At 37.6% G+C, this 19,757-nt stretch overlaps 2 protein-coding genes across 4 annotated transcripts in view; both read right to left on the minus strand.

Moving 5' to 3' along the window:
- Positions 1 to 1,745, minus strand: part of LOC127628831 (activin receptor type-1B-like) — a 29,361-nt gene extending 27,616 nt beyond the window's left edge. The window contains exon 1 of one of the 2 annotated variants that reach the window (XM_052105746.1): positions 1,583 to 1,745. In XM_052105746.1, coding sequence (XP_051961706.1) covers positions 1,583 to 1,673 — 91 coding nt within the window. In that variant the 5' untranslated portion in view covers positions 1,674 to 1,745. Of the gene's footprint in view, positions 1 to 1,405; positions 1,501 to 1,582 lie in introns of those variants that run through there. The other variant, XM_052105747.1, reaches the window with a different exon arrangement.
- Positions 1,746 to 2,690: 945 nt separating this feature from the next.
- On the minus strand, positions 2,691 to 19,314 carry acvrl1 (activin A receptor like type 1). 2 transcript variants are annotated; one of them, XM_052105464.1, is made up of 11 exons: positions 18,844 to 19,314; positions 14,203 to 14,274; positions 12,902 to 12,931; positions 12,570 to 12,797; positions 11,791 to 11,966; positions 10,227 to 10,326; positions 9,941 to 10,087; positions 9,478 to 9,753; positions 8,837 to 9,034; positions 7,329 to 7,459; positions 2,691 to 5,822 (listed from the first exon to the last, which is right to left on the minus strand). In XM_052105464.1, exons 2-11 carry the CDS (start codon positions 14,270 to 14,272, stop codon positions 5,676 to 5,678), a joined length of 1,503 nt encoding a protein of 500 aa, XP_051961424.1. In that variant the 5' UTR covers positions 14,273 to 14,274; positions 18,844 to 19,314; the 3' UTR covers positions 2,691 to 5,675. The 2 variants fall into 2 exon arrangements, with proteins under 2 accessions (XP_051961424.1, XP_051961423.1); XM_052105463.1 differs by lacking the exon at positions 18,844 to 19,314 and adding an exon at positions 14,410 to 16,698.
- Between the last annotated feature and the right edge of the window lie 443 nt (positions 19,315 to 19,757).

Genomic DNA, 19,757 nt, shown 5'->3' on the forward strand with positions numbered 1-19,757 from the left:
CAAGGGATAAAGGCGGCCGGTGACGACGGTTCGAGAGAATGACATGGAGCTGCTCTGTGATAATGTTTGTGTGTTTTCCATTCAGTTTATTATTAAAACTATTATTTATATTGTCAAGCCGGTTCTCGCCGCCTCCTTTCCATTGAAATCCCTTTACACTCACCTTTTGCTGCACTACATTGCGTAGCACATCCATGTGCTCTCTGGAAATGTGACGCGTACGATTCCAAAAGGTATATTTGCTAATTCTCACAGTCTCTCCACACTCCCTTTCGAGTTTTAATGACTTCAACCTAAGTGTATGTAAATCAAATAATTTTTTTTGCATAATAAAAAAACCTAATTTTAGGGCCATTACGATTTACATTGTGACATCATTTTCACGACAGCATATTTTACCCCCCAATTCTCATTACCGCAATGTGAAAAAAAGATAATCATTATGATATTATCATTACCACAACATATAAAATAACGATACAAAAATGCAAAATAATGTGTTACGGTAGTGACAATCATTATTGAAAACAACTGAAATAGCAAAAGTAAGGTCCAGAGGCATTGCGGTTGTGAGAACCGGGGAGTAAATTGTGTTTAGGGGAATATTCCGGGTACAATACAAGTTAAGCCCATTTAACAGCATTTGTGGCATAATGCTGATCACCACAAAAATGATTTTCGACTTGCCCCTTCTGTTCTTAATAAAAAAAATAAAGGCAAATATCGGAGTTACAGTGAGGCACTTACAACGGAAGTGAATAGGGCCAATTTTTGGCGGGTTTAAAAAGTAGAATAGTGAAGATTGCAATTTTATAAAAGCACAAACATTTATTTTTCAGTCAAAACTTGTACATTGTTTGAGATGTAAAGTTGTTTCTATCGATTTTTTTTACAGGGTTTATGTTATTATGTTGTCATGGCAACGAAGTGGAGAAAGTAGACATTGCTTACACAGAAAAAGTTAGAAAGCAATTTAATCGCACTAAAATCATGTCAATACGCATATTGTTTACGTCTTGTGGCTATACTTTTGAAACAGTGAGTATTTTAACGTTTAGGGATTGGCCCCATTCACTTTTATAGTAAATGCCTCACTTTAACCCAGATTTCTGCTTTTTTATGAAGAAAAGGAGGGGCGAGTCTAAATACATTTTTGTGGTTATCAACATTAATGCTCAAATGATGTCGATTAATTGAACTCAACTTAACTTGAACCCGGAATATTTCTTTAAGTGTCCTGAAAATAATGTCACAATTCAAAGCGACAACAAACGCTCGTGCGCGGTTAGTTGCTAATAATAATAGTCAAACCAATAAAATTACGTAAAAGCAACCCGACTAGTGATAAAGATGAAATAAGCGCTACAATACTGAACCGGTGATAAATGAATGAGAGGTTATTTACGCCGTAGATGACTGGTTTATAAATCCCAGACACAGCGCCATGATGAGCTTCAGGCTGCCCCGTCGTCCAGCAGCGCAGCCTGGTCACACTCTCTCCACACACCAGCAGCCTATCAAATAAATAAATACACACACACAGAGAGGGTGACACACATACACACACAAACACTCGACTCACCATCGCCGATCGCTATAAATCCACACAGGGCGAGCAGCGTTACAGTAATTCGTCTTAGAAACATGACTGCAAGATTCCCATCTCTTTGCATTAACGCATTTGCTGTGTGATATTGACAAGCGAGCGAGACTTTAACTCAACCACAAACCAACCAGCCATGCACCGCCTGCCAGACTGGGACAGACAATAGTGGGTTAAAGGGGTGTGCCTAGATTATAAGGGGAGGGTTCCACGCCATGGCTCCTTTATTGTGGTGAAATGTCTCTTTACAAGGACTTATTTGTGAATTGGGGTGATGGTCATGTCCAGGATGCAGTTAAGGTCTCATCGTGATTGTTTTGATGTTGATTCAGTGTGGTATTTTATGTCCCAAACATTTTAAAGCTTGTGTTCTTAACATGGACAAATTGGCTGAAATTAGTAACTAGTACAAAACAGTTTATACCACTAGAATGGGAAAATGCATCCACATATTGAGAATATTTTGTGTAATTTATTTTAATCTCTTTATAACAGAGCAGGGTCATACAATTTGCTTTTCACATATGCTTAATATCAGAGGATGCTTATATACATTTATCATAATTGTATCATTCTATTGCCTACTCAGGCACAGTTATCCCATCAACCCCTATGCTTGGTCTGGTATATGCTGTTTTAATAGCTCAAAAAACAAAGGGTGGGACATGGTTGGCCTGGGCCACCCAAATTAGACCCAGAATATTAGAGATTATTCTTTGACATCAGATATATATTTATAAAATAGTTAAAAAAAAAATTATACATTCTGATTTCTGAAAGTGTGAAAAACTGTTTGAATGAGGTGCTTCTTTGTTGTTAAGGAAAATTTCGTAAAAAACAATTTGGGCAAAAACTTGGCCCATCCATTTTTATTGAGGCCCACCCAAAAATTATTTTCTGGCTACGCCCTTGCTAACATAGAAGTTTTGGGTTGAAACTTCATGGTTTATCATATGAGAATGGTTTATAAACAAAATTATAAATTGATAGCTTGCTTCAAAGGTCCTTCATAATAATTGTTACATTACTTATGTTTAAGTCACAGTACAGCAATTTATTTCTGCCATTACTTTATTTTTATTTTCTACAATGTGTTTAACTGGTTTCACATTGAGCCCAAACAGAAACAACATGACTATATTGGATAATGGTTACATTTATGAATAATGCATGCCTAATTTCTGAGACCAGAGGGGTTAAATCTGTGATACTATCTACCAACTGAGTTTAAATTAATTCAGAGGAACACAAATCTAAAAGGAAATCAAGGCTAATATCAAATTTACATTATTATTTTTACACATACTACAGTTGAGTTCTCTGGGACCCCAAACATAAAAACATACAGTCAATCGCAACAGAACATGAGAGTTAAAGAAGAGATCTCAATCTAAGGCAACAAAAACGTGTTTTATTTATCTTGAAAGAGGTCTGACTTCTGAAGAGAGGGGCAGATTGAGATCTGCAATTTTGTTGTTGTTTTTTTACCCTTTTTTTTTTAATTATTATTACATTCTCCAGTTCTTTCAGTTTTTAATATGACTTCGGAGCCAAAGTTACCTTTGGGAGCATAAGCCACATTGTGTGATGTGTGTGATCCAAAGGAGCTTACAGAACCCATGTGAGTAGCATGAAATCATTCAGAGCTCCCATAAAAAAACACAGCTTGGGTTGAGCTTCAGAGACACTCAATATCAAATCACTGATAACAAATAATAATAATAATAATAACATTTAACATTTATAAGTCCTTGTATGAAAAATCTCTTGATGATGAAATACATCTCTTCAGGGAAAGACATTGAATATATTTCTATAGGAGCGCTAGTGCTTTTGCCAGGACCTAACCCAGGACAGCAGAGCAGGAGCTTGTGATTTTAATTTCATGGAATAAAGAGACATTTAATGCACTAGCTGTTTGTCCTCTTAATGGCCACATGACAAGAGAGCACCCTCTGCTACTGAGATGGTGCATTAAGCCTTATGGGTACAAGAGAAACGATGAAGATCTAATCTAATTATGCAGAGATTTCTTTCAAGATGCTCTCAAGACAAATGTCAAATACAATGAGAATAGAATGGCCTACAGAGTATTAAACCTCTTTTGTTACCATTAAACTCTTTGTTTGACTACATAGAGATCTTGTCTATTGTCTATAAAGTGGGGTCATATCTCTCAATTATCAAATTTATCTGCATATTTCAGCTGGGTGTTCATATCCGATTTTTCAAACAAAGGCATCTGAAATGGGTCGACTCACTGTAAAAATGTCATGGAAGATGGAGGAGCACAATTTCAGAGAAGAGGAATTGAGTGTAAGAAATGAGTCTGGCCTACCTCTTTTATGCATTACAGGGCATTGATACTCCACACAGCCCCCCTATGCTCTGTTAAAAATAACCCTCTCTCCATCTGACTGGACAGACAGAGTAGGGCAGTGCAGGGGAATTATCTCCAGCAAAGCCCCTCTCTGTGCTCCACCACAGACGGATATACTGAGGGCTCAGATATAGATAAACCGGCAGAGAGGAATCAATGCCCATCCTCTCATTTAGCCATACAGTCTGACAACAAGACAAACACCATACTGATGGGAAACTTTGGCGTGGAAAAAAACAAGATAAACATCTTATAAATATCCATCAATCAGGGGAACATCTGCTCTTTTGGTCTCCACCGTGTGTCTGTGTGCGTAGGAAGGGATTAATAATGGAAAAACATCCATTTGGCAGTTTAATTTCCATGAATATGATACGTGAGAGATCTATTTGCACATGGGGGTATATATAGGTCTGTCTGAAACATGATCATGAAGGATGCATTCAGTATTGTATTTGTGAAATGTTATTCAACAATGCCAAGGTGTGTCTTGGTAGAACCCATGGGGTATCAGGTCCTTTAATGTCTCTTGTACTGAACAACAATTCTAACAATTGCAAGACTGCATGGCTTGTAAAACAGGGTGCATATTGTTTATCATTTGAAGAGATGGATTGAAGCAAGGAAATTGATTCTTTATTTCCCTTTTAAGCCTACTGCATTGATGCTGCATTCATAAACCACAGTTCTTGGCACAGTTTGCTCAAACCAGTTTGATGGATAAAGATGCAAGGAGAACCAAGACGTTTTAGAAAAACTGCCAATTAATGCTTCCCTCTAGTGGAAAAAATTAACTTTGCATTTGTATTCCTTTTAGGCCTACTTCTAAAGGGAAATATTAAAATAATTGGGAAAGTCTGCTTCAATACTCTTAAGTTTTATTAATCCGTAAATAGATGTGTAGTGAAAATAATATTAGGCATTTGTGCACAAACATCGTATAAAAATGTTCCGATAAGATTATAAGTTCTCAAAAAGCAAATGCATTGTAAATGTTTTTCTTACATAGTTAAAAAAAAAGATACAGTACAGCTAGGTAATAAAAAACATGTAGCATTTAACAATAATATTTCCTATGTTTGAATAATTTCTTGGTGAAAGTTGTATATCAGTTTCATTCTTGTAAAAAAAAGAAAAAAAAAAGGTCCATTCCAATGTCTTTCATGGAGAAAAAAAATCAGCTTCATAGAAGACGTGCAACAAACAGTATAAAGCATGTACCAAACTCCCTTCTTCAGACTAATGTCCAGGAATGTCAGAATTTCAGGAAACTCTGCAGTAAGGAAGTTCAGAATAACCCACATCCTATCGGGTAAAACATCACAACATGGTAAAACTCTCTCACTCTCACGCTCACTATACAAAAATAATTTTGTGGGTCAAAATCAGTCATGTTTTACTTTCAGTAACAAATGAATCACCGTGTTGAAATATGCAAGTCGCCCTAGAAGAGCAGTTGTGTGGCTATGTTCCAGAGGAAACATTTAACATCACTGCTATGGGCTCAATTTACCACAGAGAGCCAATTTCAGGATAAGATAAACTATGTTCATTGGAGCCTTAAGATTAAGACAATACTGCGCAGAAGATCAGAAGAAGCTTAAAAAGGCACATTAAGAAAGTCGGAATGGATATGTCATTAAGGTCCATTAGAATTTAACTGCCTCTGTTTTGCACGATGGCAGCCTTATTCTAGAGGTCCAGTTTGAGCTTGTCTATGTCGTAGTCATGGTCCTGGTCCAGTTTGGAGAGAGTCTTGCGCACACGCAGGGCAGTGAGTCGAGCCGAAGGGCTTTGGAACCAGCACTCTTTCATAATCTTGGCAAGTGAAGACAGGATCTTGAAAGAAAAATACAGAAAAATGTGATAATCATTTGCTTTGTCATTTGTGGTGGTTATATGTTTGTGATGTGAAAAGTTTCCAGTGACAACCAGTTTACATGTCCACACACACACCAAATGCAGACCTACTGTGCAATGTGACACAATCACTACCAAACAGATATGTGATGGTTGAAGGAATAGATGTCATCTCAAACTCGTATGACTTTCTTTCTACCATGGAACACAAACAAGGATATCTTAATTGAGATATGATGTCTGTTGGCCATACAGTCAAACATGATGACCAAATGTTCAAGCAAATAAAGGCAGCATAAAGGTTATCCATATACTCCAGTGGTTTCCATAGTCCATTTTTTCTTAAGTGATACAACTTTTCCACTATAAATATTGACATCAGCAGTCTCCTTGGGGATCTTGATTTCAAGCTTGATTATACTTCCTAGCGCCACCTAGCGCTCTGCGCATGCTTCAAGCTTGAACGTGATTGTGCTTAAAGACTGCAATGGCATAGTTTGCCATTGCAGTGACATAATTGACATAATTTCTCCATTAAAATATCTTTGTTTGTGTTCCGCAGAAGAAATAAATTAATTCAAGTTTGAGACGACATAACGGTGAGTAAATGATGAGAGAATGAACAATTTTGGGTGAACTATTCCTTTAATATACAGTTATAAGAAGAGGGATTTTTGACCAATTAGAATTAACAGTGGGAGGGGCTCTCCACCCCAGAAAACAGACAAGTGATCAAACAAAATGTACTTTTGCTCACTACTTGTTGCCCATGGCTGGTTAGGATACAATGTTACTTTATAATACAGATTTGTGGAAATGTGACTGACAGCAAGTCAAATTACAAGAATAGCTTTCTAAATTCAGATTCACTAACTTCTGTTACAAAACTATGAGAACTGTGTTGCTGTGTCCTATCTGTTATATTTGCTATGTAATATGTGTCATAACTTTCATATTTGTCTTACAAAACTATTGATTGACTGTTTTGTTTTTTCAAATGTTTTGGCAATTCTGCTTTGAACGGATATGTTGTAGGAGGGAGTGCGTGTCGGTGGCAGACATGAAACAGTCTTATGTGGCAAACAACTAAAACTTGCAATGGGTGATACGACTTAAAGGATGAATTCTTATCAAGTAACACATTTTGCAACAATATTACAACTTTTACTACTCCTCTGCATTCTCTGTCTCTTGCTTGTTCTTAGTCAGTTACATGCTAGCTGAGCTTCAGCAATGGCTGCATTCATGTGTCTAGGTTATGGCCAAAATGTTTTTGCATCAAGCATGATAATGCCCTCTGTGGAACTATCACAATGAAAGTCCACAAGATTATTTTCAATGACATCATGTTGATAGGATATTTTGTCCCACACACATTCTGTGATTCCCTAACAAATTGCTGCAGATTTCTTCTGTCAAGCAATGCCTTATCTCAGGTCTGTCTCAAGTCCAAGTCTGTATCTCTGGTATGTTTGAGTATCTTACCGGATGAGAGTGTAGTCGATTGTGTAGACTAGGCCTATGCTGGTCAACGCACACCACTTTCTTCATCTCCTCAAAACTGGGGTCAGAAGGCACCATGTCAAAGAACGGCGGTCTGTACTCCTCCACAATCCCTGAGAAAACCACAGAATTAAGGGAGTTATATAGAGGGTTTTGTGCAAATGTGCTTACTGATCACATTTGTATTTTCACTGACAAAAGTGCAGATGTGTGCCGAGACTGAGAGTCTGTTATGACCATATCTATAAAACTGTGGTTTGGACATTGAGGGAGGTTTGCAGTACTAATACTTTTGTGGGAGGATGGCTGGAATTTGTCCAGCGTGCGTAAGCATGTAAGGCAGCTGACATATTGGGGAAAAACTCTGGGAGTAAAGATTAGTATCAGAAAAAAATAGTGAAGCTACATTTCCTGGACTAAAAGACAGAAATAAAAACAGATATATGTGACTTAAACTTTAGAGCAACCCTGACCCTATAATGCAATATACATATATTGGGGTTCAACTGGGAGTCAACTACTGAAAATGCCTTGATAAAATGCATAACATTTTTTTATAATTTTTTTATTTCATAATTTAAAATGATATTTTCAGCATACCGATTTTTGTGAAATTGAGCTGAATTGAAAAAGAAACATTCATTTCAGAATGTCCTACTGTTTGTTATGTGCCTATTTTGCTTTAATGACAGCATGCAGTTGAGCTGGCATGGGCTCTGGAAATCTGAACTTTTGAACAAAGGAATTCACATAGGCAATGTCACAAATTATTTTGATAAGTGACCTAAAATAGTTCAACATTTCTTATGCAATATGTTTATTTGTTTTAAATTGATAAAATTCCTAAAACTATCTGCCAGGTTTCATTTTCAGGTTTACATAGTATTTGTAATCCCAGATTTTTGAATGTGCAATCTTGGGCCCTACTGTATATAAATGGTTGGCAAGGTGCTGCTTAAAAAGTACATTTGTGTGAGAGAGAAAAAGAGAGAGAGAAAGTGCATCTGGACTATATGAGAGAAGTGCTGACATTCGATAAGATTGTTTATAATTACTGGACCGCTAATCGTGGGTGGATAGAGAAGGCAGACACAGACATGGAGAAAAAAACAGGGAGGGATGGAAGGGAAGTAAGATGAAGAAACGTGTGAAAAATAAACAGAAAAGTCTACCACCTCTACTAGGATGGTGTAAATTGTTGCTTAGCAACAGAAAAAGGAAAGTTAGGAAAAGAACGATTTCTGAAAATGAACTTTTCACAGGAAGTTGAAGAGGTCAATAACAGTTAAATTATCATGAAATTTAGGGCATTCTTAATAAATAACTATTTCTGTACACAGTCCTTGATCAGTCCTCAGGCCTCATCAGAGTCTTTCTTATCAATATACACGTTTTGAAAGCACTTTCAATCATTCATTCTGTAACAGATCACAAAAGCACAGAATGACAGTGATGTCATTAAATAAAGGTTAGCAATTGCTCCATCTTACCATTAACAATAGTTCGGCGGGTTATTTCCCAGAGGACAAGGCCCAGTGCCCAGATATCAGTCTGTTTGTAGGACTCAAAAACATCTACACGAATAGTCTCGTCCAAAACCTCTGGTGCCATATAGCGTTTGGTTCCCACTCTTGGATTGTTGCCCACATCCAGATAGTCATTCGATTGAGAGTGAATGACGGCTAGGCCTGATAGATCACAAAGAACAGAATATGTTTAAGAAAAGACCATTTTTATGATCTCAACATCCAACTGAAGAAAAACAAACCCCACCTTAAATCAACGTAAGCAGGTTTTCTGGTCTTAGCTGCTTTAAGCTGACCTCCCAGCCTGACCAAGCTAAAAAGTGCCCAAAAGCCCTCTAAAAATTAGCCAAAAGACCAGTCCGACCATACTGTGACACCAGTTAAGACCAGCAAGATATCTTAGGCTGGTTAAACCTATTTCTTTCAACAGAGCAGGCCAAAATCATAATAGCCCAATATAAAACAAACAAGTGTGATTGAGTCAAATAAATATTACCAATTAACAATGATGATTGTACAACAATAGACTACAGTTAGTAAGGAGAATGTGTTTGATTACAGCACGATTATAGTAATCTACAATAATGCAAGTTCTACTTTCTCACCTAGGTCAGCAATGCAGCACTGGCCATTTCTTTTTACCAGGATGTTGCGGCTCTTCAGGTCTCTGTGTGCGATGGCCGGTTTGCCCTGTGTAGTGAGGATCTCTGTGTGGAGATGCACTAAGCCACTGGCAATAGACAGGCACATGCGCAGGCAGCCCTCTGGGCCCATTGTGGTGTCCTGCAGGAAGTCGTAAAGGGAGCCCAACTCATGGAAGTGAGTGACCAGCCACAGTTGAGTGCTGGAGTTTTTAGATGTCATGTCTGATGCAATGAAGCCTTATAATGAGAAGAGAATTTGTGTGTGACTGAGAGAGAAGGATATTACATTTTTAATCAAAAGTTGTTGCTTCATTGGGGAAGTGGCGTTTTTACATGTCAGAATGTATTATGGCAGCGGAAGTACTCTCAAAATGATTTTTCCCCACACAAGTGATGAAAAATGCACACTGTGGGTGGTACTTACCCAAGATGTTTTCATGCCTTAGTTGGACCGTGTTGTAGATCTCTGTCTCTCTAATCCAAGACTGCTCATCACGAGAGGAGAAAATCTTGACAGCCACACTCTCCCCCATCCACGTTCCTCTCCATACCTCTCCATAACGGCCTTTACCTATCAAAAACATTCAGATGATAATGTTTATACTGAAACAAAACACAGATTGGTATAGTGAGACATGGCTGTGATCAAAGCATTATTAAAGTGCTGTTGCAGTAGTGTATATTGCGTGAGATATGAATGTTTCACTCACCAACACACTCAACCAGCGAGATCTGTCGAGCCATTGTCCTCTGCACCAGATAGGGTAGGCCAGTCCCACTGCCTGATGTACAAAACTCATCAAAGATATCCTAAAAAGAGAATTACACACACATATATCACTGTCGAATGTAAACAATCTACACACATACAGGTACAGTCAAACTATGGAATTTAGAGAATTCAAAGGTTGCTCTTTCATTGATTAAGATAGAGTTGGGTGTTACATCAACATCTGGCAATTTCATGTCCTTGAAATTGCCACGGGCTTGATTTTTATTCAGATAAACAGATGGCATTGTTCTTATTTGTTTTTCTAAGAAGGTCTGATTAAAACTGAATTGGAAACATTTTACCAGGTCTTCATCATTTATTTTAGGTGCTTTTCAAATGCCTTTTATTTAAAGATTTGATTGTTTTAGCCTAGTTTATAATCTTTAATATTGAAAAACCCAGATTTTCGATATTATACAATTACAATCCATTTAAAAATACAAATTATTACACGTTTAAAACTATAAAAACCCCAAAAAGAGTGAAATAAACATATTGATTTCATCAATTTACATCAGTGGAGATGAACCTCAATGATTTCTATCAATGTTTCAACAATTACGACTGTCCCACAGTTTTGCCATCATTTCCAACACACCAAATAATTTAGCACCTACTATTTTTTTTTTAAAGTATGTGTACTTGTTAACCAAGTCAACAAAAGTGTCAGTGAAGAGCATCCTTGACATCAGGGCTGGACTGGTAATCTGACATACCAGGCATTTTCCCAGTGGGCCGACACACTTTGGGGCCGATCAGGGTGGGACTGGCCATCGGGAGAACCTAGCAGGCCGGTGGGTCGGCCGCCAAATGGCAGAATGGGCCGCGATAAGCTAAAATGAGCCACCGCGTTATGCAAAACGGACCGCAAAGCAGCGCAGCGATATGCAAACATGTTTTAGCAAGACATTACTTTCTAGAAATCAACAATGCTAAATAATGCAGCTATGCTTTATCAAATGTCTACTTTGTCTCTGATGTTTCTTCTAAAATGGAAAATTTTTATTATAAACAAATAAGACATGCAGTAAGAGTAAAGAGCTATACAATTAATGACATCATAGCTCAGACAATTTGGCCTTGACTGATTTTGATGAGAAAAGTTTCAGTTCAAATAAAAATTTCTGACGTGATTGCAGATTTTGGTATCTTGGCAAATCTGAGAGCACTCTAAGAAACCCTCTTCTTTGTCAAGATCTTGATCACTTTGTTAAGCTCTCTTCTGTAACTCTAGAGATTTCTGAGGTACATTTTTAGGAGAAAAATCTGCAAAGCAGAAGACTTCAGCAAAAGCCTCCATTGGCTTTTAATCACATTGCTGCATAGGGGAAACAACCGAGATTTTAAAGAGATCTCTTTTGTGATTTTTCTTTCCTTTGGGAATTTGAGCACTGCAAAAATCAGAAACAGAAAAGACTGTATCTGAATTAAGGAAAATGAAATCAGTCAACAAACGCTATGACTGCAACACAGTAACACAGGTCCCAGCAGTTGTGCTTTACCCCATAATTAGGGTCCCCTCCAATGGGTACTTTGATCATGGATGTGTCATGCTCCATCAGTTGGTGGTGCTGTCGCCTTGTGCGCAGCCACAGTACAAGGCCGCAGGCTGCCATTGACATCACCAGCAGCACTAACAGTGGCACTCCCACCAGCAGGATCATTCCAACAGGCTTTTCTACCGGAAACATACACAGACACAACAGGACATTAGTCACACCCTTATACAAGGCCAGCTGAGAAGACTGTTCTGTAACTACATTTCATGTGCTTTTCTGAAGGTGAAACTGTGAAATTTGTCATTGTGATTACAGATGCACTCATTATTTTAGACTTATACTGACACCTAGAAAATAACATTTGGCTGCTCATGTGATCTCAACATAACAGCTTTTAGAAGGCTACTGAAATGACTGGAGTCTTCATCTCATGAATTCAACACTAGGAGGTAGCAGCAAACCTCCATTGATGCTTCAAGTAACACCACATGAAGCAAAGGCCTCTGTGGTTTCAGTAATGAATGTCTGTATTGCCACAAACGATCTGTACAATTTAATATGGAATGGGTAACTGAATTATCTGGTCAAGTTGAATTGAGGCCAAGTTCTTGTATTGTGCGGAAGTCTGGCTCAGAATTTCCCAACTTTTATTGTATTGCCCCATCAGTAACTTACTAAACCAACAAAACACATTTTTAAGGGTTAGGTCTGGTATAAATGGCTCCTTTAGGTAACACTTTTGACAGTGCAGCACAAGTCTGTTACATTGTGTATTTACTGACCTGTTGGTTCAGGCACACTGAGGTTAGCATTACAGAAATGTGTGAAGCAGCACTTAGAATACACATCAGGAACATCAGGTACATGGCACTGCTCGCTGGTTGGAAAACAGCCTCTGACAACCCGGTTATGGACCGAACTGTAGAAGCAGATACGGCCCAAGCAGGTGTTGTTAACACAGGCATATGTGTTCTCACATGTGCACTGTATATCACCTCCATCCCACTTATCTATGGACAAGAAAGGGATGTATAAATGTAAGAAAATGTGTGATAACAACAGAACAAATATTTCTGTTCATTTCAGTTAATTTACAGTATGTAAGTACACTCACCATCCTCTGGGGGAGAGTCCGATTCATGATCTGAAACAAAAAACATGTTTAAGGCAGGGGCCTCAAACTCAAATGATCTAGTAAGGACCACTATCCAGGTGGGGTCAGCTGAACAATTGCAAATACGAATGTTTTTACAAACTTGAGTTTTTCAGTATTTGAAATAATGTGAGCACATGTTTGTTTGTGGTGTTTTTTGTTTTAGACCTTTAATAAGCCCCATTCAGAAATGTATATTAGGATACTGTTTGACATTTTTTTAAAGGTACAGTATATTCCAGGTTTAATACAAGTTAAGCTCGATCGACAGCATTTGTGGTATAATGTTGATTACCACAAAAATGTATTTCAACTCATCAATATTTTCTTAAAAAAAAAGCAAAAATCTTGGTTACAGTGAGGCACTTACAATGGAAGTGAATGTGAAGCTTATAATTTTATATAAGCACTTACATTAATTATTCTGTAAAAACTCGTATTATTTGAGCTGTAAATTTTAAATTGTAATTTTTACAGCCATTTGAGGGTTTTAGGGTTTGTTGACATTATAGTACATCATCATGGCAATTAAGTTGTACAATTGGCAACCCATATATATATACACATTATGCCACAAATCCTGTCGATTGAACTTAACATGTCTTGAACCCAGACTATTCTTTAAGAAAACTATGCGCAAACATTAAAAGCTGAACCAATATGCAAAAAGTGAAAATCATTTTGCTGGTTGGATTTAAAGATTAACATTTAAAGGGATATTTTACCCAAAAATAAACACTCTGTCACCATTTAAGACTTTCTTTCTTCCATGGGAAAACAAAAGGAGATGCAGACAGCCTCAGTCATCATTCACTTTCATTGTATGTAAAAATTGCTATAAAAGTGAATAGCAACTGAAGCTAAAGTTCTGTGTAACATCTAATTTTGTGTTTCATGGAAGACTGAAAATCATACAGGTTTGGAACAACTTCAAGGTAAGAGAATTTTCAGTTTTGGGTAAACTATTCCTTCAACACTGCAGGGGCTATATTAAACTGCAGGTCTTCTTTGAGAACCCTGGTTTAAGTTGTGTGCTCCTATGTAGTAATTAATACTATTCCTGAGAGTTATATTTGTGCATGTTAAAAGGTGTCCTATCAAACACAGCTGTCCAGACATAGCATTGGAAGGCTTATTGTCGTTCTGCTCAAGAAGCAAATCTGTACAACACCCTTCAGATTTTCATGCAATACTCCCCCTTCTGCACACATTATGAGACTCTCCATTACTTTTGTGAACAGAATGCCATTATGTAGCCTCACCTGCAAGAGCTGTGTAGCTCCCTGAATACGTCAAAACAACTAGTACAGCAAGCATCTCAGAAGCCTTCATCTCTAAGAGAATGGGAATACAGAACGAGAGAGCAAATCTTAAGAGAGATCAAAGCACTCCGACACACAAAACACTTCCGGCTCCTTACATATCCACTGAAATGCCCATGCCCCCTCCACCATACTTCAGAGATTTACCAATTACAAGGAAGGCACCATTCCATACCGCAATCATATAATGCCGCAATCATACAATCACATGTGGCGCTGCAAATGGCCAACATTCCTTAATGTAAAAAAGGCACGATAACCTCTATCCACACAAGGAAGTCATGAGTTAAACAGATTGAGAGGGCCAGTCAGTCTGTCTGTGCTGCAATTATCGTGAGGGTGGGAGAGGGATTTAGTGGAAGCCGCTCGGCTCTGAATTGCTCTCCTCTGTGCTGCTGGTCCTTGCACACACTCTGGCTGCTGCATACAGAGTAAATATTGATGGCTTTACTTCCTGCCATTCAGAGGCCACTCCCGGCTAGCCTTCCAGTGACTCCGGAGTGCTTGTTCCTCTTGGTCTGGAAGTCGACTGGCCACGCAAGTAAAAATGGCTGTGTTTTAATCTATTATATGTAAATTATGGAAAACCTGTAATCCAGAGTGTTGCTAATTGTTCCAGAATGTTATCAAGCAATTAGTGAAAACTGCACTGTGTTTACAGTGTATGGACTTGAAAGCCAAATATAATGTCCAATCCTAAGACATTTGTTGGGTTTCACATAATAAAACAATAGATAGGCTATGTTGTAGAATGAATAGAAAGGGTCAGTAAATCCACCTACTTAAGTTTTAAATTTTTCACACTCAGACTGAGAAATGATTCAATTTTGGGCACTTTCTGGCTGTTAATAGTTAATGTGATAAACTACACCTGTGCGAACTTGAGGAGGAAACCGACTAAGTACATCCATTAAAATCACATTGAGACCAGTTGGTTAAAAATCAAAAATAAGAAAGTAGCTAAGATAGTAGAGTTGTGAGAAAAGGTCTATGATCATTTGTTTGCAGATATCACTTGGTTTTCTTTTTATATCTAATGCAATGTTATTCATTCATTTCGTGAATTCAAGCGTGACAAGTGTCCATATACCTTTTGGGGCCACTGTATATCAGTATATTTACCAAAATGTTTCAGAAAACAACAGGACACATTTTTGTGTTGCCCCAAGACTGTAATTAAATCCGTATTTAGTTTACTTATGTGACGCCATGGAAAACAGAGTCAGATGTTTTGAAATACATCGGTAATTAGAGCCAGAGTTGATCTGTCCAAGTAGATCCTTGTCTTCTGAAACTTTTATATGCACATAAAACTACGTTCATCAATGTCCTTATATACTTTGTGTATAATGATTGTCAATTTGTCTATTTAATCTGTGACATTTGTAGTTACTATCTCAAGTTAACTATCAGTGAATGCCATCAGGAAACACAAGCCCAAGCACAAAAAAGCTATGCATATCTGGTAATGATGCAGTCTGATCACTACTTAATATTCCAGCTGGATTCCTTCTTAATATTCCTGACTGGAGTCACTTTGTCTGATGAGTTGCCTTTTAAGTACTTGATTTAAGCCCACCAATATAAGTGTAGGTGGGCTAGTGTAAACAACATTGTCACGTAGGCTCAATGCACAAAAACTGGTAATTACTTTGCGCTAAGATGGAAAACATCCCCACCCATTTGGAAATGCTCTCGTCTCTCTGGGTATATGCTGAGTTTTACTTCCAAGCTGCCAGTATTTTTCTTAGATCAGATAGCATCAGTGTCTTGAATCAAAGTCTAATCTGAACATGATGAAATGCCATTCCTATTTCGATGTCCTGCTGGTCAGCTTTCTCTCTCAGAGAAGTAGAAAGCCCCATGGAACAAACAGTACAGTGTACTGTTTAAATCTCCTTCCAATTTTCACAGGCCATAATGTGTAACCTAAAATAAGCCCCCATTATGAAAATTATTCACACACTAAAACATTTTTTGTCAGGTAACCTAGAAATATGATTCATGTGGTATTATGGGTTAGATCATGTATAAATAGATCCTTGAGGTAACAATTGCTAGTTACTACTATTTCAGAGAATGCTGTATACATCAGCTATACTGCACACATTATAACCCATATATTTACATTTAATTTACTGGATTATATACCTCTTTATATCCAGTATATACACTCACTGAGCACTTTATTAGCAACACTTTACTAATACTGAGTAGGGCCTTTGCTCTGAAAACAGCCTCAATTCTTCATGGCATGAATTTCACAAGATGTTGGAAACATTCCTTGGTCCATGTTGACATGATTGCATCACACAAATTCAGCAGATTTGTCAGCTGCAAATTCATGCTGTTCTACCACATCCCAAATATGTTCTATTTTATTCAGATTCACTGACTGGGAAGGCCACTGAAGAACAGTGCACTCATTGTCATGTTCATAAAACCAGTTTGAGATGACTTTTGCTTTGTGACATGATGCATTGTCATGCTGGAAGTAGCCAATAGAAGATGGGTAAATTGTGACCATGAGGGGATGTGCATGGTCAGCGGCAATAATCAAAAAGGCTGTGGCATTCAAGCGATGATTGATTGGTATTAAACAAGCTCAGAGTGTGACATGACAACATTCCCCACACCATTACCCCACCGCCACCAGCCTGAACTGTTGACAAAAGGCAGGTTGTGTCCATGGATTCATGCTGTTTGCGCCAAATTCTGACTCTACTATGTGTGCCTCAGCTGAAATCGAGATTCATCATACCAGACTATGTTTTTCCAGTCTCCAGCTACAGAGTTTTGGTGAGCCTGTGCCCACTGCAGCCTTAGCTTTCTGTACTTGGCTGACAGAAGTGGAACCCGACGTGGTCTTCAGCTGTTGTAGACCATCCACCTCAAGATTTTACGTGTTGTGCATTCTGAGATACTACAATTGTACAGAGTGGTTATCTGAGTTACCATAGCCTTTCTGTCAGCTCGGGCTAGTCTGGCCATTCTCCGTTGATATCTCAAACCACCAAGGCATTTCAAACCGCAAACTGTTGCTCAATGGATGTTTTTTTTTTTTGCCACCATTCTGAGTAAACTCAAAATGAGACTGTTGTGCATGAAAATCCCAGGATGCCAATCACTGATGGTTGATGTGAACATTAACTGAAGCTCCTGACCCTGACATATCTGCATGATTTTATGCATTACCCATGATTGGCTGATATTTAGATAATTGCATGAATAAGTAGGTGTAAAGGTGTTCCTAATAAAGTGCTCAGTGAGTGTGTATATATATATAGTTTAAAGGGAAAGTAATCACTATTTTGCCTTCACTAGTTCATTTTAAAAGGTCCTGCAGTGTCAAACAAAATTTACAAATATTGTACCAAAAATTCCTTGTAATCTTAAAATGCGTTTTTTAAATAAATAAAGTGTATACATGGACATTTCAACTTTCCAAAAGTATTTAATGTCAACTACCCATAGTATAACCCCATATATATACCTATATAATATGCACCTCATAATGTACCTCATTGTTAACTTAAAATAGTATCAGAAATAGATATAGAGTCAAGAGTTTGAAATTGTAAGGGGGAAATTCAGCATCTAGCGGCATATCTCATCTTGCAGCTGTAGGAACTTGTCTGTTTTGACTACAGTTAGAAAGGACTAGTATGACTGAATGTATTTGCAAAAACCCGTATTTCACAGCAACATAGATCAATTATTCATCTTATCAGTTCATGATTGCTTGAAGAGGGGTTCATTTGTGGCTCTGTACCTGCACATTGACAGTAACAAGGATTTTTGTAAAACATGTCTGGTGTGCAAAGATGCTGAGGCAGTATGTTGGTATGAAAATTACAGTGCTTCCTTCGTTCTTTCTTACATCAATTAACTCTTCTTATACTTGTGGTTGACCAGTCTTTACAAAAAGGATTGTATTGCGGCCCACCTTTGTTGTTGTTGTATGACTGCATCGCCCAAATGTGAGCTCAGGTATTCCATCATTGACATCTAATGAACACTAGACACTTACTCCTTATTTTCAGCTCACACTTATTCCTAAATAGTTATTTATTTTTTTTTATTGGATACTCTCATCCCTTTCCAATGAGAAGATATGAACATATACTGTATTGTATATACTGGCCAGCCTATATGTCAGTTCAGTTCAGTGAATGGATTCAATAATGCACAAGTTTGTGTGTTACTTTTATACAACATCCTGGGTGATTTGCCTCACTGCGTTCCTAAATGCAATAATAATGATAATAATTTAAAAAAAAAATTCAACTGATAAATCAGCAAATTGATCAGTGAGAATAACAGATGGGACTTTAAAATAAATAAATAAATGGGTAAAAGACAAATATAGCTTGTGCTGTAGGTCATTTTTGTATGATGCCCTTAATAATGTGAGCAGTATCACCACAAAGTTATGATGAACAATGTATGACTTTCATTCTAAAAGTTTTTCAACATTATTATAGACGATTGATCGTGTAAATTAAACAGCTACATTTCCCTGAATTACACCACTTTTACCATATAAGAGCAATTTCCGTGATTTAAGAGATAAGAACTTACCTGATTTTCCTCTTGATCTGATCTAACGTAAAACGTAAAAAAAAAAAAAAAAAAAAAAATATCTTTACTGCGTATACTGAAAACAGTACCGTAAGTCATATCCAGATGTGCTCGATCTTTAACTTTTCCCACATCCTGACATTCCCAACGCAGTATAAGTTAAGTCGACCAGTTCTCACTTTACGATCAGCACTGTTTCCTCTAGCGAAATATTGCGCAGAATATATCGTGCCGTATTACTTTCTATCTCCAGTCAAATCTCGAGCTGATAAACCGAAAACAAGAAGCTCGTTCTCGGAATAAAAACAGTCATGTTCCGCTTAGAAATAAACATTCCCAGATCAAATCCTTCAGACTCTATCTCGTTAAGTCTAAACCAAACTTTGAGCAATGTTCCTGATTCAGGGGTTAGATTACAGATTTTAAATATATACAGTTTTGTCCCACCCCTCATTGTCTAAGCCTAGGAATGTGCTCTCATAGCTGTTTCCCTGTTGCTGGCAAACCTTTCATTTTTTTCCCACTTCTGCTTCCCCCCCTTATAGTTGTTTGCTTATGAATAGAATTGTATAGAGAATTCACATATTTTTATTATATCTCTAAAAGTTTTCTCTCAACATTCAATCAGTTGATGCTTTACATTTTCAAACAAAGAGAGGAAATTAAGCGTATTATCATAAAATACATGTCTGCTTTTATACATATACAGTAAAGTTGTCAGTTTAACAGAGTTTGTGCAAATTTTAAGGGTGGTGTAGTCAAGTGGTTAAAGATCTGGGGTGGTAATCGGAAGGTTTTAGGTTTAAATCCTGCAAGCGTAATTAGAGAGCCCGTTTGGATGCACACCAATACGCTGATAACTCCCCAAAAGTAATTATTCACTGCTTTTTATGTCAAACCGTGAAGAGGCATGC

Source organism: Xyrauchen texanus, chromosome 35 (genome assembly GCF_025860055.1).
Source record: "Xyrauchen texanus isolate HMW12.3.18 chromosome 35, RBS_HiC_50CHRs, whole genome shotgun sequence".
Classification (NCBI taxonomy): Eukaryota; Metazoa; Chordata; class Actinopteri; order Cypriniformes; family Catostomidae; genus Xyrauchen; species Xyrauchen texanus.